This window comes from Lissotriton helveticus, chromosome 4_1 (assembly GCF_964261635.1).
Source record: "Lissotriton helveticus chromosome 4_1, aLisHel1.1, whole genome shotgun sequence".
Taxonomy (NCBI): Eukaryota; Metazoa; Chordata; class Amphibia; order Caudata; family Salamandridae; genus Lissotriton; species Lissotriton helveticus.
Window position 1 is genome coordinate 1,550,725,046 of NC_136063.1, and position 16,364 is coordinate 1,550,741,409.

Sequence of the window (16,364 nt, forward strand, 5' to 3'; positions counted from 1 at the left end):
TAAAATTGAATAGGTTAGACAGGATTCATGTAGTAGGGATTGTAGGAGAGTAGGGTAGGCTTTCCTATGGTCACCCCACTTTTTGCTTTTTGCTTTACTGGTTTTCGACTTAATGTGGCTGTGGGCCTGCTAATCAGACCCCACGCCCAGCTGTTCTCTCTCTAAATTCATACCATGTACTTTAGGTACATCACCAATTGGGAATTGGGTCACCTTGTGAGCCCCTGTATAGTGTAACATAGGTACCCAGGGCATAGGTGTACCCAAGGCCTACCAGGGTCTGCAGCATATATTATGCCACCCCTGGCTGGCCATCCAAACTGACACAACTGGCTGATCACTCAGCTGGGGCAAGGTTGTGTATTCACCCCTTGCTTAGATATAGTATCCCCTGTCTTTAGTGCTGAGATCGTTTGTCGTGCTCTTTTCCCTCTCAGGATTCTAGCCAGTACTGAACTGGGCCTCTCGCCCTCACCATACGTCCTAGCTAATGCATATTTACCTAAGTGTTTAACCTCCCTGTCAGCCTCGTCATCGTAGTAAGCTAGGAGAGACTTGATCTCTTCCCCTACCGTGCTATCCGAGTTCCTGCTCTGTCTCACTTCAAGAGCGGCCAGCTGACGCTCCAAGTCCGCTAGTCTCTGTCTGATGGATTTGAGTACCCCCGAGTGCTTGGACATAGCTATGCCCCTGATATAGACTTTAAATGCTTCCCACACAACTTGGAAGCTGTCCACGGAGCACACATTGGTTTTGAAAAAGAGGAAACACAAGTATTTCGGTGCTCCTGTGGGTATTGACTATCCTAGTGTCTTAGTTTTAAGTAGATTTCTCCTAATCCATCCGGGCCTAGCACACCCTGACTACAACTCCTAGAGAGGTTTAGTCGGAAACACTTAGTGTAGGTAAGTGCACACACCACACCTCACTAGATCATGTATCTGAGTGCAGAACCAAGTGGAACTCTCCCAGTAGAGGCAGATCCCTTAAGGATACCTTCCAGATATGATACCCTAACTTTCCAAGAGCTTTGGCACTTATGCACCTCTAGAAGGTTAAAACAAGGTTATCACCCTACCCTCAGACACCTGATTGAGCTCATGGAGGAACATGATGCTCTGAAGGCCTCTAGCAAAGGCCTGTCAGTCAGTGGAGATGAGGTCCTACCCTCAACAGAAGATGCCCCTGACCCTACAATCAATCAATCAATCAATCAATCAATCAATCAATAAATGTATAGAGCACGCTACTCACCTGTGAGGGTCTCAAGGTGCTGGAGGGAGAGGGGGGATGGTGCGCTACTGCTCCAAGAGCCAGGTCTTGAGGTGTTTCCTGAAGGTGAGATGGTCCTCGGTAAGCATGGGCGGATTTTGCGGATTCGCAATCCGCGAATTTGCGGATTTGCGTATTCGCGGATTGCGAAAATACGCGAAATCCACGAATTCTCGCGGATTAGCGGATTTTTTGGGGGTGTGTATGTTCGCACGGGTTTCTGCAAGTTCGCGAGGGTTTTGTACTATTTCGCAAATTGCGAACTTACTTGTCGGGTCGCCAGTTTAGCGAACTTGTTGTTTCTACGTGCCCAGCCTGTTTGCTAAGCTTTCTTCATCACTGCCACCCTCTGTCACCACTGGCACTCTCTTTGGTCACCCATGCCACCCTCTGGCTCACCCATGTCACCCTCTGTGTCATCACATCACCCTCTAGTTCACCAGTGTACATTATTGGGGCAAAGCAAAGCACTGCCATCCTCTGTCAACACTGGCACTCTGGTTCACCCATGCCACCCTCTGGCTGGCACACCCATGCCACCCTCAGTGTCATCACAACACCCTCTGATTGACCACTGAGTGAACAAACACCTGCTAAGTGCCTTAAGTTTTGCAAACAACAACACCTGCCCTGCCCCAACTGACATTAATGAAGGCTGGCACCTGCTTGTCTGCTCCCTTTCCTTTTTGTTGCAAATGCAAAGTAAATAATTTTTTTTAACAGGATGCAATGGCATACTTGTAACTATTCTGTGACTGTCAGAGCAGGGTCACACAATAGTTGCAAGTAGGCAACCGGATTCTGGAGGGCCCCTTCAGGAAGCACTACAGGTAAATGGTTACAAATGATGAGCTCGAACTTTTGCACCTGCTCGTTCGTTTTGCTTTTGCAAAACTCGTTTTTCGGTAATTTCGCCCTATTCGCGGGGCGCGTCGTAGTGCGAACTGGCCCGTGGAGGCCGCGAACTCGTGCGAGTTACCTCAAGGTTGAGTATGGGCGCCGCCATTTTGTTTGCGTGACGTATTTCCGTTTCCGCCCGCTAAGTGTAATCTCGCCCGACTCGCGCCTTGCGAATACAAGTTCGCACGAGTTCGCGAGAGAAATCGCGTGCGAACTTACTTACGCGCACGTGATCGGGCCGCCATCTTGTTTTTCATTCATTCCTATGTGTCTGGGTATGGTGTTTCTATCCTCTCTATATCTCTGCCATGCTTTGCTTGTTTTACTATTTTTTTGATCTATTTAACTTATTTTCTATCCCTGTATTTTTCTAGATCTATATTTTTGTGTTTTAGGCTATTTTTGTTTACTTTTGAACTACTTTTTTAAACTTTTACTTTCCTTCTTCTCTACTCTTATTCTTTTTCATTTTATCTCCTTACCTGCCCAGAACATGGTGAAGACAGCAGTCAAGCTGCCCAAGACGGGCACCGCAGCCCGTGCCCGGCTCCCGTGTGGTCGATTGAGGGCGGAAATGGTGGTGCCCCGGGAGATTTTCAGCCCTGAGGAGGTGGGCGCACTTGTTTTTTACGTGCAGCGCCGTCTCCCCAGGACCATCGCGGCAGGCGGCAGGATTGCTGCTGGTTACACCAACAGCCAGGAGCGACGGAAGCGGTGGGGGCAGGTGTGCCGGGCCCTTTTTAAGATCACGGGGGTCCAGCGCACCTACAATCAGGTCACCCACCGCTGGACCGACATCCTTGACCGAGAGCGTGACCTGCTAGACGTGCTGGGAGTGGAGGTCCCCGGTCTTGGTGAGTAGTAGTAGCAATTTTTTCATTAATATTTCAAAATCTTCTGTGCATTTCAGGTGCACTGTTCTCCTTCTCTGTGCCGGTGCCACTGCTTATTTGTTATCTATTTTGTGTTCATTTAATTGGGCTGAGTATGAGTGTATTTTACAGAACTGCGTAATGCTAGACACAAAGGGGCAGATTTACAAGCCCCTTGTTCCACGTTTACACTGCCTTACCTGATGCACAGCGACGTAAACGTGGCGCATCCCTGCGAGTCATGTACAACGTGATGCATCTAAGGAGATGCGCCACGTGAATGCCTGGGCCTGCGCCTCAATGGGTGCGTTCCCACGCAGGGGGGGAGTGGGGGGTGGGTGGTGCCGGTCAGGCAGATGTGTGCCTCGCAAAAGTGCCTGCGTAAAATCTACAAGATTTAGCGCAGGCACTTCCGCGACGCTGCTATGTCAATTCTTTATGCCTGCTTGCTTGAAGCAGGCGTAAGGACTGATGCGGTATGTAGAGTATTGGGCAGCCCTGAGCACTGCTATAATTGCATTGCGCCCACGAAGCGACTCTAGAGATGCGCCCCTATTTCGTCACGAGATGCGTTACGCATCTGCCTACCCTTGCGCCAGGGTTTGCCGCATTGTAATAGCGGCGCATCTGCCGTGACGCAAGGTTAGTTTTGCGTTACGTATTTGTTCTGGTGCACATCTGGAGGTGTCCAGCTCAGAACTCGTAAGTATGCCCGTAAGTGTCAGATTAGCAATTACCTGCGCATCCCTGCAAAGTGTGTGGCACGGCAGCACCACCCATGGTGCGCCGTATTTACAATGCGGCACACCATGGTCCCACAACGTCACCGAAGCGTTACGCATCGGTGCCGTAAAGGCGGCTCTTTGATGGAGTTGCGTTGCAACGATGGCGCAGCTCCAGCAATGCTGCGTCAAGCCGTAAGTCTGCTTCATGCAGGCGCAGGGTTTCAGTGACGCATCATTGTCCTAAATGACTGATTGAAATTTTATATATTCCCCATAGCCACTTTTAGCATGCGTTCCTGCGCAGGAACGCCATCCCTTGCGATGGAATGCTCCCTAATGGCGCAGGGTTTTAGAATGGGATGCATCTCCCATATGCGTCACGTTGTTAATATACGCCAGACCATGGCGCCTCTCTTGTGGCGCTGCGTCACAAAATTGACGCAAGAATGGAGCAGAAGAGCTGCAAGGGGCTTGTAAATCTGCCCCTAGAGTAGAGGCTCAGGTGCAGTCCTTCCATTGTAGCCCTCTTTTTGGCTGAAATAGTAGGTTCTTGTTCTTTCTAAATGTTTGATTTGGTTGACAAGGACATCGGCAAGCAGCAATCATCAATGTTTTCTGTTATTTCTTTCATGTTGTACGTCAGGTCCGCCCAGGGGCAAGCGGGCGGAAAAGGAGGATGCAGCAGTGGCTCCAAAGGAGGAGGATGCAGGCCAGGGCGGCGAGTGCTCCTTTGCTGGCCCCAGTAAGTTTTCATTTAAATATAGAGGACCTATTGTTGTCCAAGCATTCCTAATTTAATTGTTTCGAAATAGTGTTTAGATAGGAGCAAAATCCATAATACTACTGTTGCAGGGACACTTCTCCACAAACCGAACTATGGACACCAAAGACCAGAGTAATAATATTTCAGAGTGGCGTGTTTGGCACACTGTATAAATAAACCTGGTAGTGTCAGCAGCACAGATTCCTCCTTCCAAAAATTGCAAAACTTTTCGCTCAGTCACTCTAGTCTGGACTCTCTGGAGGAAAAACTACAGAGTCAATTCAAGTTTAAAAGCTTTATTAAAAGTTTAAGTAAACACATATATTAAAATAAAGTTAGTTGGAAATGGAAAAGTGCTTGGTGCAGAGTTGATGAGTACTGGATTGGTAGAAATTTCTTGTGGTCGAGCCGAGCTTTCACCTGGTTTCAAGTTGATGTTCCTCTTGTCCTTAGAAGTCCAGTTTCTGTCTGTTCAGAGAAAAATAATGTGTGTTAAAATTAAGCAAGCATTCAACAATTGTGACAAAAAAATTAAGCAAGACAACAGCTTTCCCTGGAAGGAGGGACATTTACTTTAGACTAGAGTAGACAGTCAATTACTTTTTCAGTTGTTTTCACATTTTTTCATTCATAGACCAAATACTAGTGGAGTGGTGTAATCTAACATTCTTAAATCTACTTTGTAGGTGGAACATCTGGTGGCGGGGCCAGCTCGGATGTGGTCATCATTGACTCGGAGTCCGAGGGTCAATCTGGGGAGGAGGCGGCGCTAGAGGAGTCGGACCAAGAAGAAGTACAGACTGTGAGGAAGGAGACAGTGGCGGTGGCGAGTACAGGTAAGCTGGATCATGGTACTATCTGACTTTTAGATAGGATATGATGTGTATCCAGTGGTGGCCCAGTGACAAATTACAATATGGTAATTACAGCAGGCTGGGACCGAAAGACAGATAGAGGCAGAGACAGAGAGAGAGGAAGACAGAAGGAGAGAGAGAGAGAGAGGGAGGGAGCCAGAGGGAGGGTGAGGGAGGGAGACAGAGAGAGAGAGACAGCGAGGTAGAGGGAGACAAAGGGAGACAGAAAGAGGGAGACAGAGAGAGAGAGAGAGAGAGAGAGAGAGAGAGAGAGAGAGAGGGAGGGAAACAGACATATCGCCTGGGCCTGGTGCAGATGATACGGTTGCTGGTGTGGTTAACGGCTCAGAGGAAAAATCACTCACTTCTGCCACATCTCTTTCATATGAAAGAGCACCAAACCAAGGATACAAGAGAGTTGTGGGAAGGGAAATGGTGATTCAAGCGCCCCTCCCTGCGGACGCCCATGATACTGGCCTGAATAGTTTTGTACTGCCCTGGCTAGTTGCTAGTTGTACTGTGACACAACTTCCTGCTGAATCATTTTGTGTTAATCATATTCCTAAAGAGCATTGCTTACAGATTATGTCTTTCTTTCTTCATATAGTTGGCAATACTAAAACCTCCAAACCAACGAGGAGTATGCTGGCTGTACTGGCCCGGCAACGGAGGCTGGAAGCAACTGTTGCGGAATATCGGCGACTGGTGGAACTCGAGGGGGATGACACGCACTCCAGTGCATCCAACTTAACATCGTCTACATCCTCCTCTGTTACCCCACGTTCTGCCGGTAAGCACAGTGCTCCAGCGAACCGGAGCCGTGCCGGAAGACGCCACCGCCAAGCAGCAAAAGCTGCACCTCGCAGCACTGTTAAAGGTCGCTTGCGCCGTGCACTCCGCAGAGTGTCAGACCTAGAGGCGGAGGTCCAGAAATGGCACAAATTTCAAAATGTGGTGGAGGGCCTCCGCCTAGAGCAAGCCATCCTCCAAGAAAAATATGATGCCCTGGCCCTAAAGCATGATGCCCTGGAGGCCAAACTTACCAGCTTGCATCCCTAGAGTGTCCCTTGCCCCTTTTTTTGAGACTTTTGGGGGGTGGGAATTGGGAGTTGGGTTTTTTGGGGACTTTTGAGGACTATTTGTTGGGGTTAGGGAGGGTCTTGCGGGAGATTATTTTGTTAGGGATATAAATATACTTTTTCAAACTTTATCTGAGCATACCTGTTTTTTTACTACTTTTGAGCTGGGTGGGTGGTGGTTTTGCAGTAATTTCATTTAACTGAACACTGTCATCGTGTTGGTTCACGTGCAATAGGCCAAATGTTTTCCTAAGTAAATGCCTGTCACAGAGTTTGTTAATTCAAGAGCCCTAGGACTTTGCTGCTAGTACCACTGTCACTCTCTCGCCTCTCCGAATACTCCATTATACTACCTCCCATCCAAAAGCTTATCTTACCTGTAATTTGTGTTTGAGGGCTGGCTCCACCTGGAATTCACAGAGTCCTAACGCGTTCTGCAGCAGGGCCACAACTGGAGTTTCCCGGCGTGGATTTTCTGCAAAACAAAAGCAATCAACATTAGAAATGTGGTAGCGGTGCTGACACAACCCTAAAACCTAGAAGCCCCAGAGACAGCACCCCTGAGACAGGCAAGCGAGCAATATAACGCCTACACGTTCACGTGCAATAGGCCAAATGTTTTCCTAAGTAAATGCCTGTCACAGACTTTGTTAATTCAAGAGCCCTAGGACTTTGCTGCTAGTACCACTGTCACTCTCTCGCCTCTCCGAATACTCCATTATACTACCTCCCATCCAAAAGCTTATCTTACCTGTAATTTGTGTTTGAGGGCTGGCTCCACCTGGAATTCACAGAGTCCTAACGCGTTCTGCAGCAGGGCCACAACTGGAGTTTCCCGGCGTGGATTTTCTGCAAAACAAAAGCAATCAACATTAGAAATGTGGTAGCGGTGCTGACACAACCCTAAAACCTAGAAGCCCCAGAGACAGCACCCCTGAGACAGGCAAGCGAGCAATATAACGCCTACACGTTCACGTGCAATAGGCCAAATGTTTTCCTAAGTAAATGCCTGTCACAGACTTTGTTAATTCAAGAGCCCTAGGACTTTGCTGCTAGTACCACTGTCACTCTCTCGCCTCTCCGAATACTCCATTATACTACCTCCCATCCAAAAGCTTATCTTACCTGTAATTTGTGTTTGAGGGCTGGCTCCTTCATTTCTTCATTGTGCAGAATCCAGGCATCAGCATTATGGGTAATGGATAGGGTGAGTCTGGAGGAGGAGGACTCAGGATAGACGACCAGGACTGAGTTCTTGTCAACTAACTGTTGTGAACCTGAGGAATGCTGCGGCATCAAAATCAAGATAGTTCTGTTGATGGGCTTGTTGTTTTATTGGTTGATTACAGTTTTGTTGGGAATGTGATGAAGCACTTGCTAAAGAAAGGCAGACACACAGGAATAAAAGTGAATAAGGAGGACTATTTACAATTAATGAATGATTGAGTCATTTTCAGAACTCGCTGTCAGGGAAGCAGAACTCGTCCTCATACTCTGCTAACTCATCAGTCGGGGTTACTTCTGGTAACTGAGGAGAACTTTCCTCGGGTAGGGCGGTGTCCTCTTCTTCCTGCGTGCATTCTCGTACTCTGTAATCTGGTGGTATGAAGTGCTGGTTCATCTTTATCAAGGTGAGCCGCTCCACATTTGCGGGCAAGAGGCGGGACCTTTTGGAAGTCACAATGCCACCAGCAGAACTAAAAACACGTTCTGAAGACACGCTTGCGAGTGGGCAAGACAAGTAATTGATAGCCAGGTTGGTGAGCTCTCGCCATATTTTTCTTTTCCCATGCCAATACGCCAATGGGTCCTCAGTAATATTGACCTCTGTTGAGTCATCCAGATAGGCCTGCACCATTGAAAGAATGTCCTCCCGGATTCCTGTACTTTGCACTTCTGTGTCCTTTCTAGGACCAGGAAACCCTAGCTGAGTTAGCCAACTCGCTTCAGACATATCGCATGCGCCTGGTGGAGATGATACGGTTGCTGGTGTGGTTAACGGCTCAGAGGAAAAATCACTCACTTCTGCCACAGGCACAGATGGTGAAGTGCTTTTTTGGGACGCCTGATCGCCTGCTGATTCACTAGTAGTACTGTCTTCTCCTACAGTTTCCTTCCGTTCTATTTCAAAACGAATGGCTGACTGAGCTAGCCAACCTTTGTACTCTGTAACATCCGATGTTTCAAAAGGAATTATTACTTTGCCAAACAATGGCTTTTTGTAACGTGGATCCAGAATAGTAGCACAAATGTAGTGCTGTTGTTTCTTGATATTTACAAGCCGTTCATTGCTAACTAGGCGTTGTAATAATCTCTGCGCCAACTCATGTGCTTCGTTCTTTCCAACGTCCTTTAATTGTGAAGACACCACCTTGACTTGGTGCTCGAGCTTCAGCAACAGTGGGATAGCTTTGCTCAAAGAACAGTCCTCCCTGCTCACGTCACGCGTGAAGACCTCAAAAGGCCGAAGCATGTCTGTCAGGCTTTTAACTAGCTGCCATTGCTCCACCGCTAGTATCATTCCTGTCGTATCACCACCCAGGTTGTAGAAATACTCATTGACTACTGGAAACAGCTCATGCAGACGCTCAAGCATGTAGAAGGTTGAGTTCCAACGTGTTGCCACCTCCTGGATAAGTGCTTTCACTGGCATTCTACGTTCATTTTGCTTGCGCCTCAGCTCCTTCCGGGCCTTAAAAGAATGGTTGAAATGTGTGCATATTCTTCTGCAGATGGTCAGTGTTTTGTCGACTGCAAGTTCTTTTTTCAAAAAATTTTGCACAACAAGGTTGATACAGTGCGCCAAACACGGCACTCTGAAATAGAAACCGTCCGCCATGGCCCTAACTACATTGCTGCCATTATCTGTAGAAACATAACCAACCTTGCAATGTCTTGGGCGCAGCCATTGCAAGACCTTTTTGTTAAAGTCAGCCAAAATGTTGACTGCAGTATGACTTTTCTCCATGCCAAACATGGCTAATGTTGCATGTTTACGAGCACCCTTAAAAATCTCGACCAAGTCACCACCTGCATTTATCTGTTTAATAACCCCTGAAAAGAGACCCAGTGTGCAGTGATGCACATGTAATCAGTGGCTGCGCAACTGGTCCACATGTCTGTTGTCAGGTGTATAGTGTGAACAGCACTCTTCTGCAAAGCTGCCCCCACCAACTCAAGCACCTCTTTGTGTAGTGCTGGAACAGCAACCCTGGCAAAATAGTACCGGCTAGGAACCTTCCATTTAGGGGCCAATGTTGCCACGAGTTCAAGGAAACCCACACCTTCGACAAACGAAAAAGGGAGAAGGTCCACCGCTAGCATTTTTGCCAGCTTAGTGTTATAGAGGCGTACAGTTGGGTGGTTGCGTTGAAATTGCGCATCTGAGGAGAACATGGCTGAAATGGTGCGCTGGACAAATTTACGGGATGATGCTGATGCCTTCTTCGACCCACTTCTGATCAGTGTTGACATTTTCCGCATTGGTGTGTCTTCCAGACTCTCAGTGTGCCTGCTATGTGTTACGGAGGGTGTGGTGCTGCAAGGGGTACTGGGTGCAACCGGACACATGTCTGACGCTTCTTCTACCTCCCCATCATCTTCAGATGAAACACCTACTATGGGTATATTTTGGCCACTTGCCCTTTGGGATCGCTTTCCCTTGACGTTTGCTAGGTGCGGAAACCATTCGACAGCGTGCTTTCTTTCAAGATGACCTATCTGGCCTCCGGTTCCATAGTTGGTACCAGTCTTACCACGGCTAACGCTAGTCTTACAAATGCAACAAACGGCTATGTTATCATATTTTTCATGGACACTAAAAAAGTTCCAAACTGGGGACTGGAAACTTCTGGTTTTGCCGCACGAGGTGATACTGCTGCCAATGCCAGATGAAGCAGTGGTGGATGAGCCTTGCAGACATCTACTGGGTTGTGCAATTATTGCAGCAACCTTACTTGAGGGAGTCGAGCTGGATGGAGTCCCCCTCCGGGGAGAAAATATGGGAGCTGTAGGTTTTGTTGAACTTGTGGTACTACTTGACTGCGTTGGTGGTGCTACCAGTGGCACGTCGCCAGGGTCACGCTCAGCATGACGTCGGGATAGGGTGTAAATGTCTGTCTGCTGCATGGCCGGTGTGGCTGGACTGACATGTGTGATGACTAGGTCATTGCTGTCATCCTCTTCAACAACATCAGAATGCACCACTTCATCAAGTCCGACGTTCGGATCCATAAGTATGAGCTTTCCGGGGCCCTTCCTTTTAAGATTTGATACCATTCGCAGCTCATGGTGTGCCTCCCTCTCAGACGTCGGAGATGGTTGCCAATCCAGATCCAGATCATCATCTGATGGAGCGGGGCTTGAAGAGGAACTTCTACACACCCTCCTTGATCTTTTCCTTGCTGGGGAGCTGGGAGAAAATGAATCATCAGGAGGAGTGGCTTCGTCTTCCTGACATGATACCCCGGCTCCAAAGTCAATTTCCTCCTGTGCCCCTACTTCTGGAAGAACAACCATTGTGGGCACTTGCACCGCTCCATGGCCATCTTCACTGACCTCTACTTGCAAGTCTCCATGGACCTCTCCTTCTCGGCCTTCTCCTTCTCGGCCTTCTCCTTCTCGGACAGCTCCTTCTCGGCCTTCTCCTTCTCGGACAGCTCCTTCTCGGCCTTCTCCTTCTCGACCTTCTCTTTCTCGGCCTTCTCCTTCTCGGCCTTCTCCTTCTCGGCCTTCTCCTTCTCGGACAGCTCCTTCTCGGCCTTCTCCTTCTCGGCCTTCTCCTTCTCGGCCTTCTCCTTCTCGGCCTTCTCCTTCTCGGACAGCTCCTTCTCGGACAGCTCCTTCTCGGACAGCTCCTTCTCGGCCTTCTCCTTCTCGGACAGCTCCTTCTCGGACAGCTCCTTCTCGGACAGCTCCTTCTCGGACAGCTCCTTCTCGGACAGCTCCTTGCGCATGTACTTCTGCTTGTACTAGTAGCCCATGCAGTTGTTGTTGCGGCTTTGGTTGTTGAATAGTACTTGTGAGATGAGTTAAAACCTGTGTTGATGGCGTGCTGCTACTTTCTTGCGATGATCCAACATCACTGGTCGTTGGTGATTCAACAACTAAACAGGCTACCTGTGCAGCACTCATGGTGGGCCTTTGTTTTTTTGGTTGTTGTTGCCCAAAAAATGTCTTGGTTGAGCAACCAGTCGCCTTGGTAAGTGGTGCCACTTGCTTCTTCTTCTCCTTAGTAGAGACATCTTTCTTGGAAGAGGACCTACGGGCACCTCTTTTTGGAGCCATCTTCTTCAGATGTCGGAACAACAGGCCGCAGCAGCACTTCTTCCTGGCACTGATGCTCAACGATGATGATGCGTAGTTTTGTGCACCTAAACGCAAACGAAGACAGAGGAACATCAGTAAATATAAATGTTGCATATGTAGCGCTTGAATAAACAGTTAGCAAGTAGGCATTTATGAATACACACGTGCACACCACACAATATGGAATTTTCAAAATTAGGATTTGCTAAATTTTTGGGAAACAGGAATTTAACATTGATCCAAGAGAGCACACACACAGAGGGTTGTGCTTTCATGTACCCCTGACTCCGCCTGGGCACAATGGGTGAAAGCAAGGCACACCTATGTCTCAAAGCTCACTGCCTGCCTTCAAAATGGCCGCTTGACCCCCCCATCCACATGGCCAGGACCATGCCTCAAAATGGCCACCACCAACATAGCCAGCACCCAACCCCTACTCCAAAAAGTGAAAACACACAACACAAATCAAATCAGCACAATCCAATGCCATCCATCCATTTTCAGAAGGCTTATGCTGCCTGCTGGTGGTTTTCCGGTGCAAAATTGCATTTTTTACAATTTCGCGAGTGCGAGATTGTTGCTTCACGGCGCGAACGTGGCAAAAACCCACAAAATCCGCGAACAGACCGATTCTGGGCCCCCCTGGGCATAATGGATGACATCAGAGCACAGTGGGTGCAGGCCTATGGCACAAAGCACACAACTTACAAATGGCCCCTAGACCCCCACCCACACGGGACCAGACAATAAAATGGCCCCCACCCCCATAGCAAGCCCCCAACACCACCCCAAAAAGTCCTAAAACACACAAAAATCAGCACAATCCAATGTCATCCATGCCCTGGCCAGAATCATGTTAACAAAAATAATTTCAACAAAACAGTTGTATCATCCATGCACCCATAAATAAGCCTGGTGGTTTTCAATTCATGTGCAGCAGAATTGTAATTTTTACAATTTCGCGAGTGCGAGATTGTTGCTGCGCGGGACACGAGCAGTGCGAACACAAGCAAAAACACATCCTCAGCTCGCGAACTTGCAGATTTTCCCCCCAAAAAAGTCGAAAAAAAACAACACACACAAAAATCACCACAAACAAACAACATCGACTTACTTCTTTGTGAAATCAAAATTCGAATCCAAAAGTAATCCAAAAGGCCTCAAATCCAAATATCCAGCAGCAACCACAAAAAGTAATCCTTCCCAGTCAAGATCGAAATCAAAGTGGCCAGGAAATGGAGGAGCTTGCTGGACAGGAACAGGAAGTTGGAGACTGGGGCACTTCCTTCACCCCACCCCTATGGGAGGAGCTTGCTGGACAGGAACAGGAAGTTGGAGACTGGGCCACTTCCTTTACTAAGTAATTTTTGTACTTTCGCTAGTGCGAGATTGTTCCTGCCCGCGCCGCGGACCGCGAGCAGCGCGAGCAGTGCGAACACAAACAAAAAATCCGCTTCGCGCGGATTTTGCGTATTCTCGCCGCATCCGCGAGAGTTCGCGGATTGCGGATTCTCCGAAAATACGAAAAATCCACGAGCGTAACGGATTTTACGCCCATGCTTAGTCCTCGGTCAGTCGTAGGTGTGTGGGGAGGGAGTTCCATGTTTTGGCTGCCAGGTAGGAGAACTATCTTCCTCCGGTGGTGGTTCTCCAGATCCGTGGGACGGTGGCGAGGGCGAGGCTGGCAGAGCGTAGCTGGCGGGTGGGGGTGTAGAACGAGAGGCGGTTGTTGAGGTATTTGGGGCCATTGTCGTGGAGTGCTTTGTGTGCGTGAGTGAGGAGCCTGAACGTGATCCTCTTGCTGACGGGGAGCCAGTGCAATCAGTACAATCATAGATGATGATGAAGATGTGGAGGCAGAAGATTCTGGGGAGGAAGTAGACAGCCAGACCCAAGTTAGAAGACTTAGCCAGGCTAACCTAAGCCTATTTGGGGCTGAGAATGGGACAGCCCCATTCAGGCCTACAAGTGGACTTAGCCAGAGGTATAGGTGGGAAAGATCCCACTCCAGGGAGTCTCCCCACTCCAATGCTTCAAAGGGTTCTAAGAGGGGAATGACTTCTCCTCAGAGGAGAGAACACCAGGCTAGGCTGAGGGAAGTCCAACTCAGGATTGAGAGGGAAGAACTTGCCCTAGCCAAGGCAAAACTTGCTCTTGCAAGAGAGCAAAAGTTAAGTGGACTAGAGTCCCCTGGTGGCAGCAATATCCCTAAGGATAAAGACAGGTCCTATGACAATAGACACCTGAGTAAGATTGTGCCCCCCTACAAAGTTGGGGATGATATCCACAAATGGATAACTGCTTTGGAGAGGGCCTGCAAAGTACAGTAGGTACCCCAAAGTCAGTATGCAGCAATCTTGTGGCTCTCCTTTTCAGAAAAAGGAAGAAACAAGCTCCTCACAGTTAGTGATGATGATGCTAACAATTGCACTGTCCTGAAGAGTGCTCTGATTGATGGGTTTGGCCTAACCACTGAACAGTACATGTTGATGTTCAGGGATACCCAGAAGACACAGACTCAGGACTGGACTGATTTTGTTGATTGTGGCACTAAGGCTCTGGAAGGCTGGTTGCTGGGAAGTAAAGTTAAGCACTATACAGGATCGTATAATTTGATCATGAGAGAACAAATACTTAACAATTGTCAGAACCAGTTATTGCACCAACACCCGATTGACTCAGATCTGACCTCTCCCCAAAAATTGGGAAAGAAGGCAGACAAATGGGTCAGAACCAGGGTTAAGCAGAAAAAACAGAACCAAGGTGGTGATCAGAAAAAGGCAGACCAAAAAGGTGGGGATCAGAAATCAAAAGACCAGAAGTCTTCTTCAGGCCCCCAACAAACTTCTAATGAGGGGGGTTCCCAAACATCCAAGAAAAAGAAGAAAGATGGCCAAAAGAAACCTTGGTGTAACGTTTGTTAATCTGTCTCTCACTGGTTCTATGAGTGCACCAAGAAAGGGACAGCCCCTACCGCTGTAGCGCCTAAGGCACCTGCACCCCCTTGTACAGTCAACAGTGGTAGTTCCCAACCCAAGGCTATAGTGGGTTAACCATGGGTACTGAGATGGATTCTGGCCTAGTCAAGATTCCAACTCAGGCTGTTCTTGTCTGTAATGTGGACATGGCTATGTCCTCTACTGTGAGTCCCAGTACTCTGGGCAAGTACAGGCAAACACCTTTGATTAATGATAAAGTGGCTCATGCCTACAGGGACACACGTGCCAGTGTCACCATGGTGACGCCTAACTTTGTGGACCCTAGACAGATTGTACTGGGTGATAATTACCTGGTGACCAATGCAAGCAATGTCACTACTACACATAGTGTGGCAGTTGTTAACTTCTCCTGGGGAGGGGTAACTGGCCTCAAAAGAGTTGTGGTAAGTGCAGATCTCCCTGTGGAGTGTTTGTTGGGCAATGATCTTGAATCCTCAGTATGGTCAGAAGTGGAGTATGGGACTCATGCAGAGATGTTAGGCATATTAGCTCATGTCCTTGCTGTGACCAGGTCACAGGGCAAAAAGTGCCAAACTGAACAGGTCTTGGATCCTGTAACTATGGACCAAGTACCACCCAAGAGAAAGAGCAGTAGGGTTAAGGCAGTGCCTCCCCCTGGCCTCAAGTGAAGATCAGCATTCGCAGGAAGCTGATTGTGAGACCCCTGAAGGAACTGTCCTAGAAGAACTTGAACCTGACCAGGTTTAGTTTCTTGGGACAGGGGGACCTTAAAGGGCAGACTTGAGGCAGGCACAGTTAGACTGCCCCTCTCTTGAACCCCTCAGACAGCAAGCTGCTTCTGATGCTGCTGGGAATGCTACAGGTACCCACAGAGTTTACTGGGATGAAGGACTCCGTTATTCAGAGGCTAGAGACCCCAAGCCTGGTGCTTCCATGAGGTTGTTCATACCTCTGGCATTTAGGGGTTTCCTTCTTACCTTAGCCCATGATATTTCCTTAGCAGGACATCTAGGCCAGAACAAGACTTGGGACAGGCTTGTCCCTCACTTTCACTGGTCCCATATGTCAGAAGATACCAAGGAGTTTCGTCGCTCCTGTGTGACCTGCCAAGCCAGTGGCAAATCAGGTGGCACAACAAAGGCCCCCCTTATACCACTACCTGTGGTGGGGGTACCCTTTGAAAGAGTAGGGATTGACATTGTTGGACCAATGGATCCCCAAACAGCCCCTGGGCACAGATTTATACTGGTGGTAGTGGATCATGCCACCAGGTATCCAGAAGGTATTCTCCTAAGGACCACAACAGCACCTGTTGTGGCAAGAGTCCTCCTGGGAGTTCTCTCAAGAGTGAGATTTCCAAAGGAGGTTGTCTCAGATAGAGGTGCAAACTTCATGTCTGGGTATCTAACTGCAATGTGGAAGGAGTGTGGTGTAAATTATGAATTCACTACACCCTACCATCCACAGTGCAATGGCCATGTTGAAAGATTTAACAAGACCTTGAAGGGAATGTATGATTGAACACCTACTGCCTAAACCACGAATTCCTTAACCACGAAGGTTAAACAACGGGCAATGCCAAACAACTACGTCGTTAAGAACGAATTCCTAAACCACAATTTTTTTTTTAAT

General features: G+C 48.3%; 2 protein-coding genes across 4 annotated transcripts in view; one reads left to right on the forward strand and one right to left on the reverse strand.

Moving 5' to 3' along the window:
• ADCY1 (adenylate cyclase 1) overlaps positions 1 to 16,364 on the forward strand; it is a 1,411,272-nt gene that overhangs the window by 729,452 nt on the left and 665,456 nt on the right. The window lies entirely within an intron of this gene.
• Positions 7,247 to 9,504, reverse strand: LOC144827591 (zinc finger BED domain-containing protein 6-like). The gene is made up of 2 exons (XM_078685843.1): positions 7,591 to 9,504; positions 7,247 to 7,314 (listed from the first exon to the last, which is right to left on the reverse strand). The coding sequence occupies exon 1, from the start codon at positions 9,440 to 9,442 to the stop codon at positions 7,919 to 7,921; it is 1,524 nt and encodes a 507-aa protein (XP_078541969.1). The 5' UTR covers positions 9,443 to 9,504; the 3' UTR covers positions 7,247 to 7,314; positions 7,591 to 7,918.

Coding starts and splice junctions, on each gene's coding strand:
- LOC144827591 (XM_078685843.1), bottom strand. CDS start 9,442: ATGTTTGGCATGGAGAAAAGTCATACTGCAGTCAACATTTTGGCTGAC.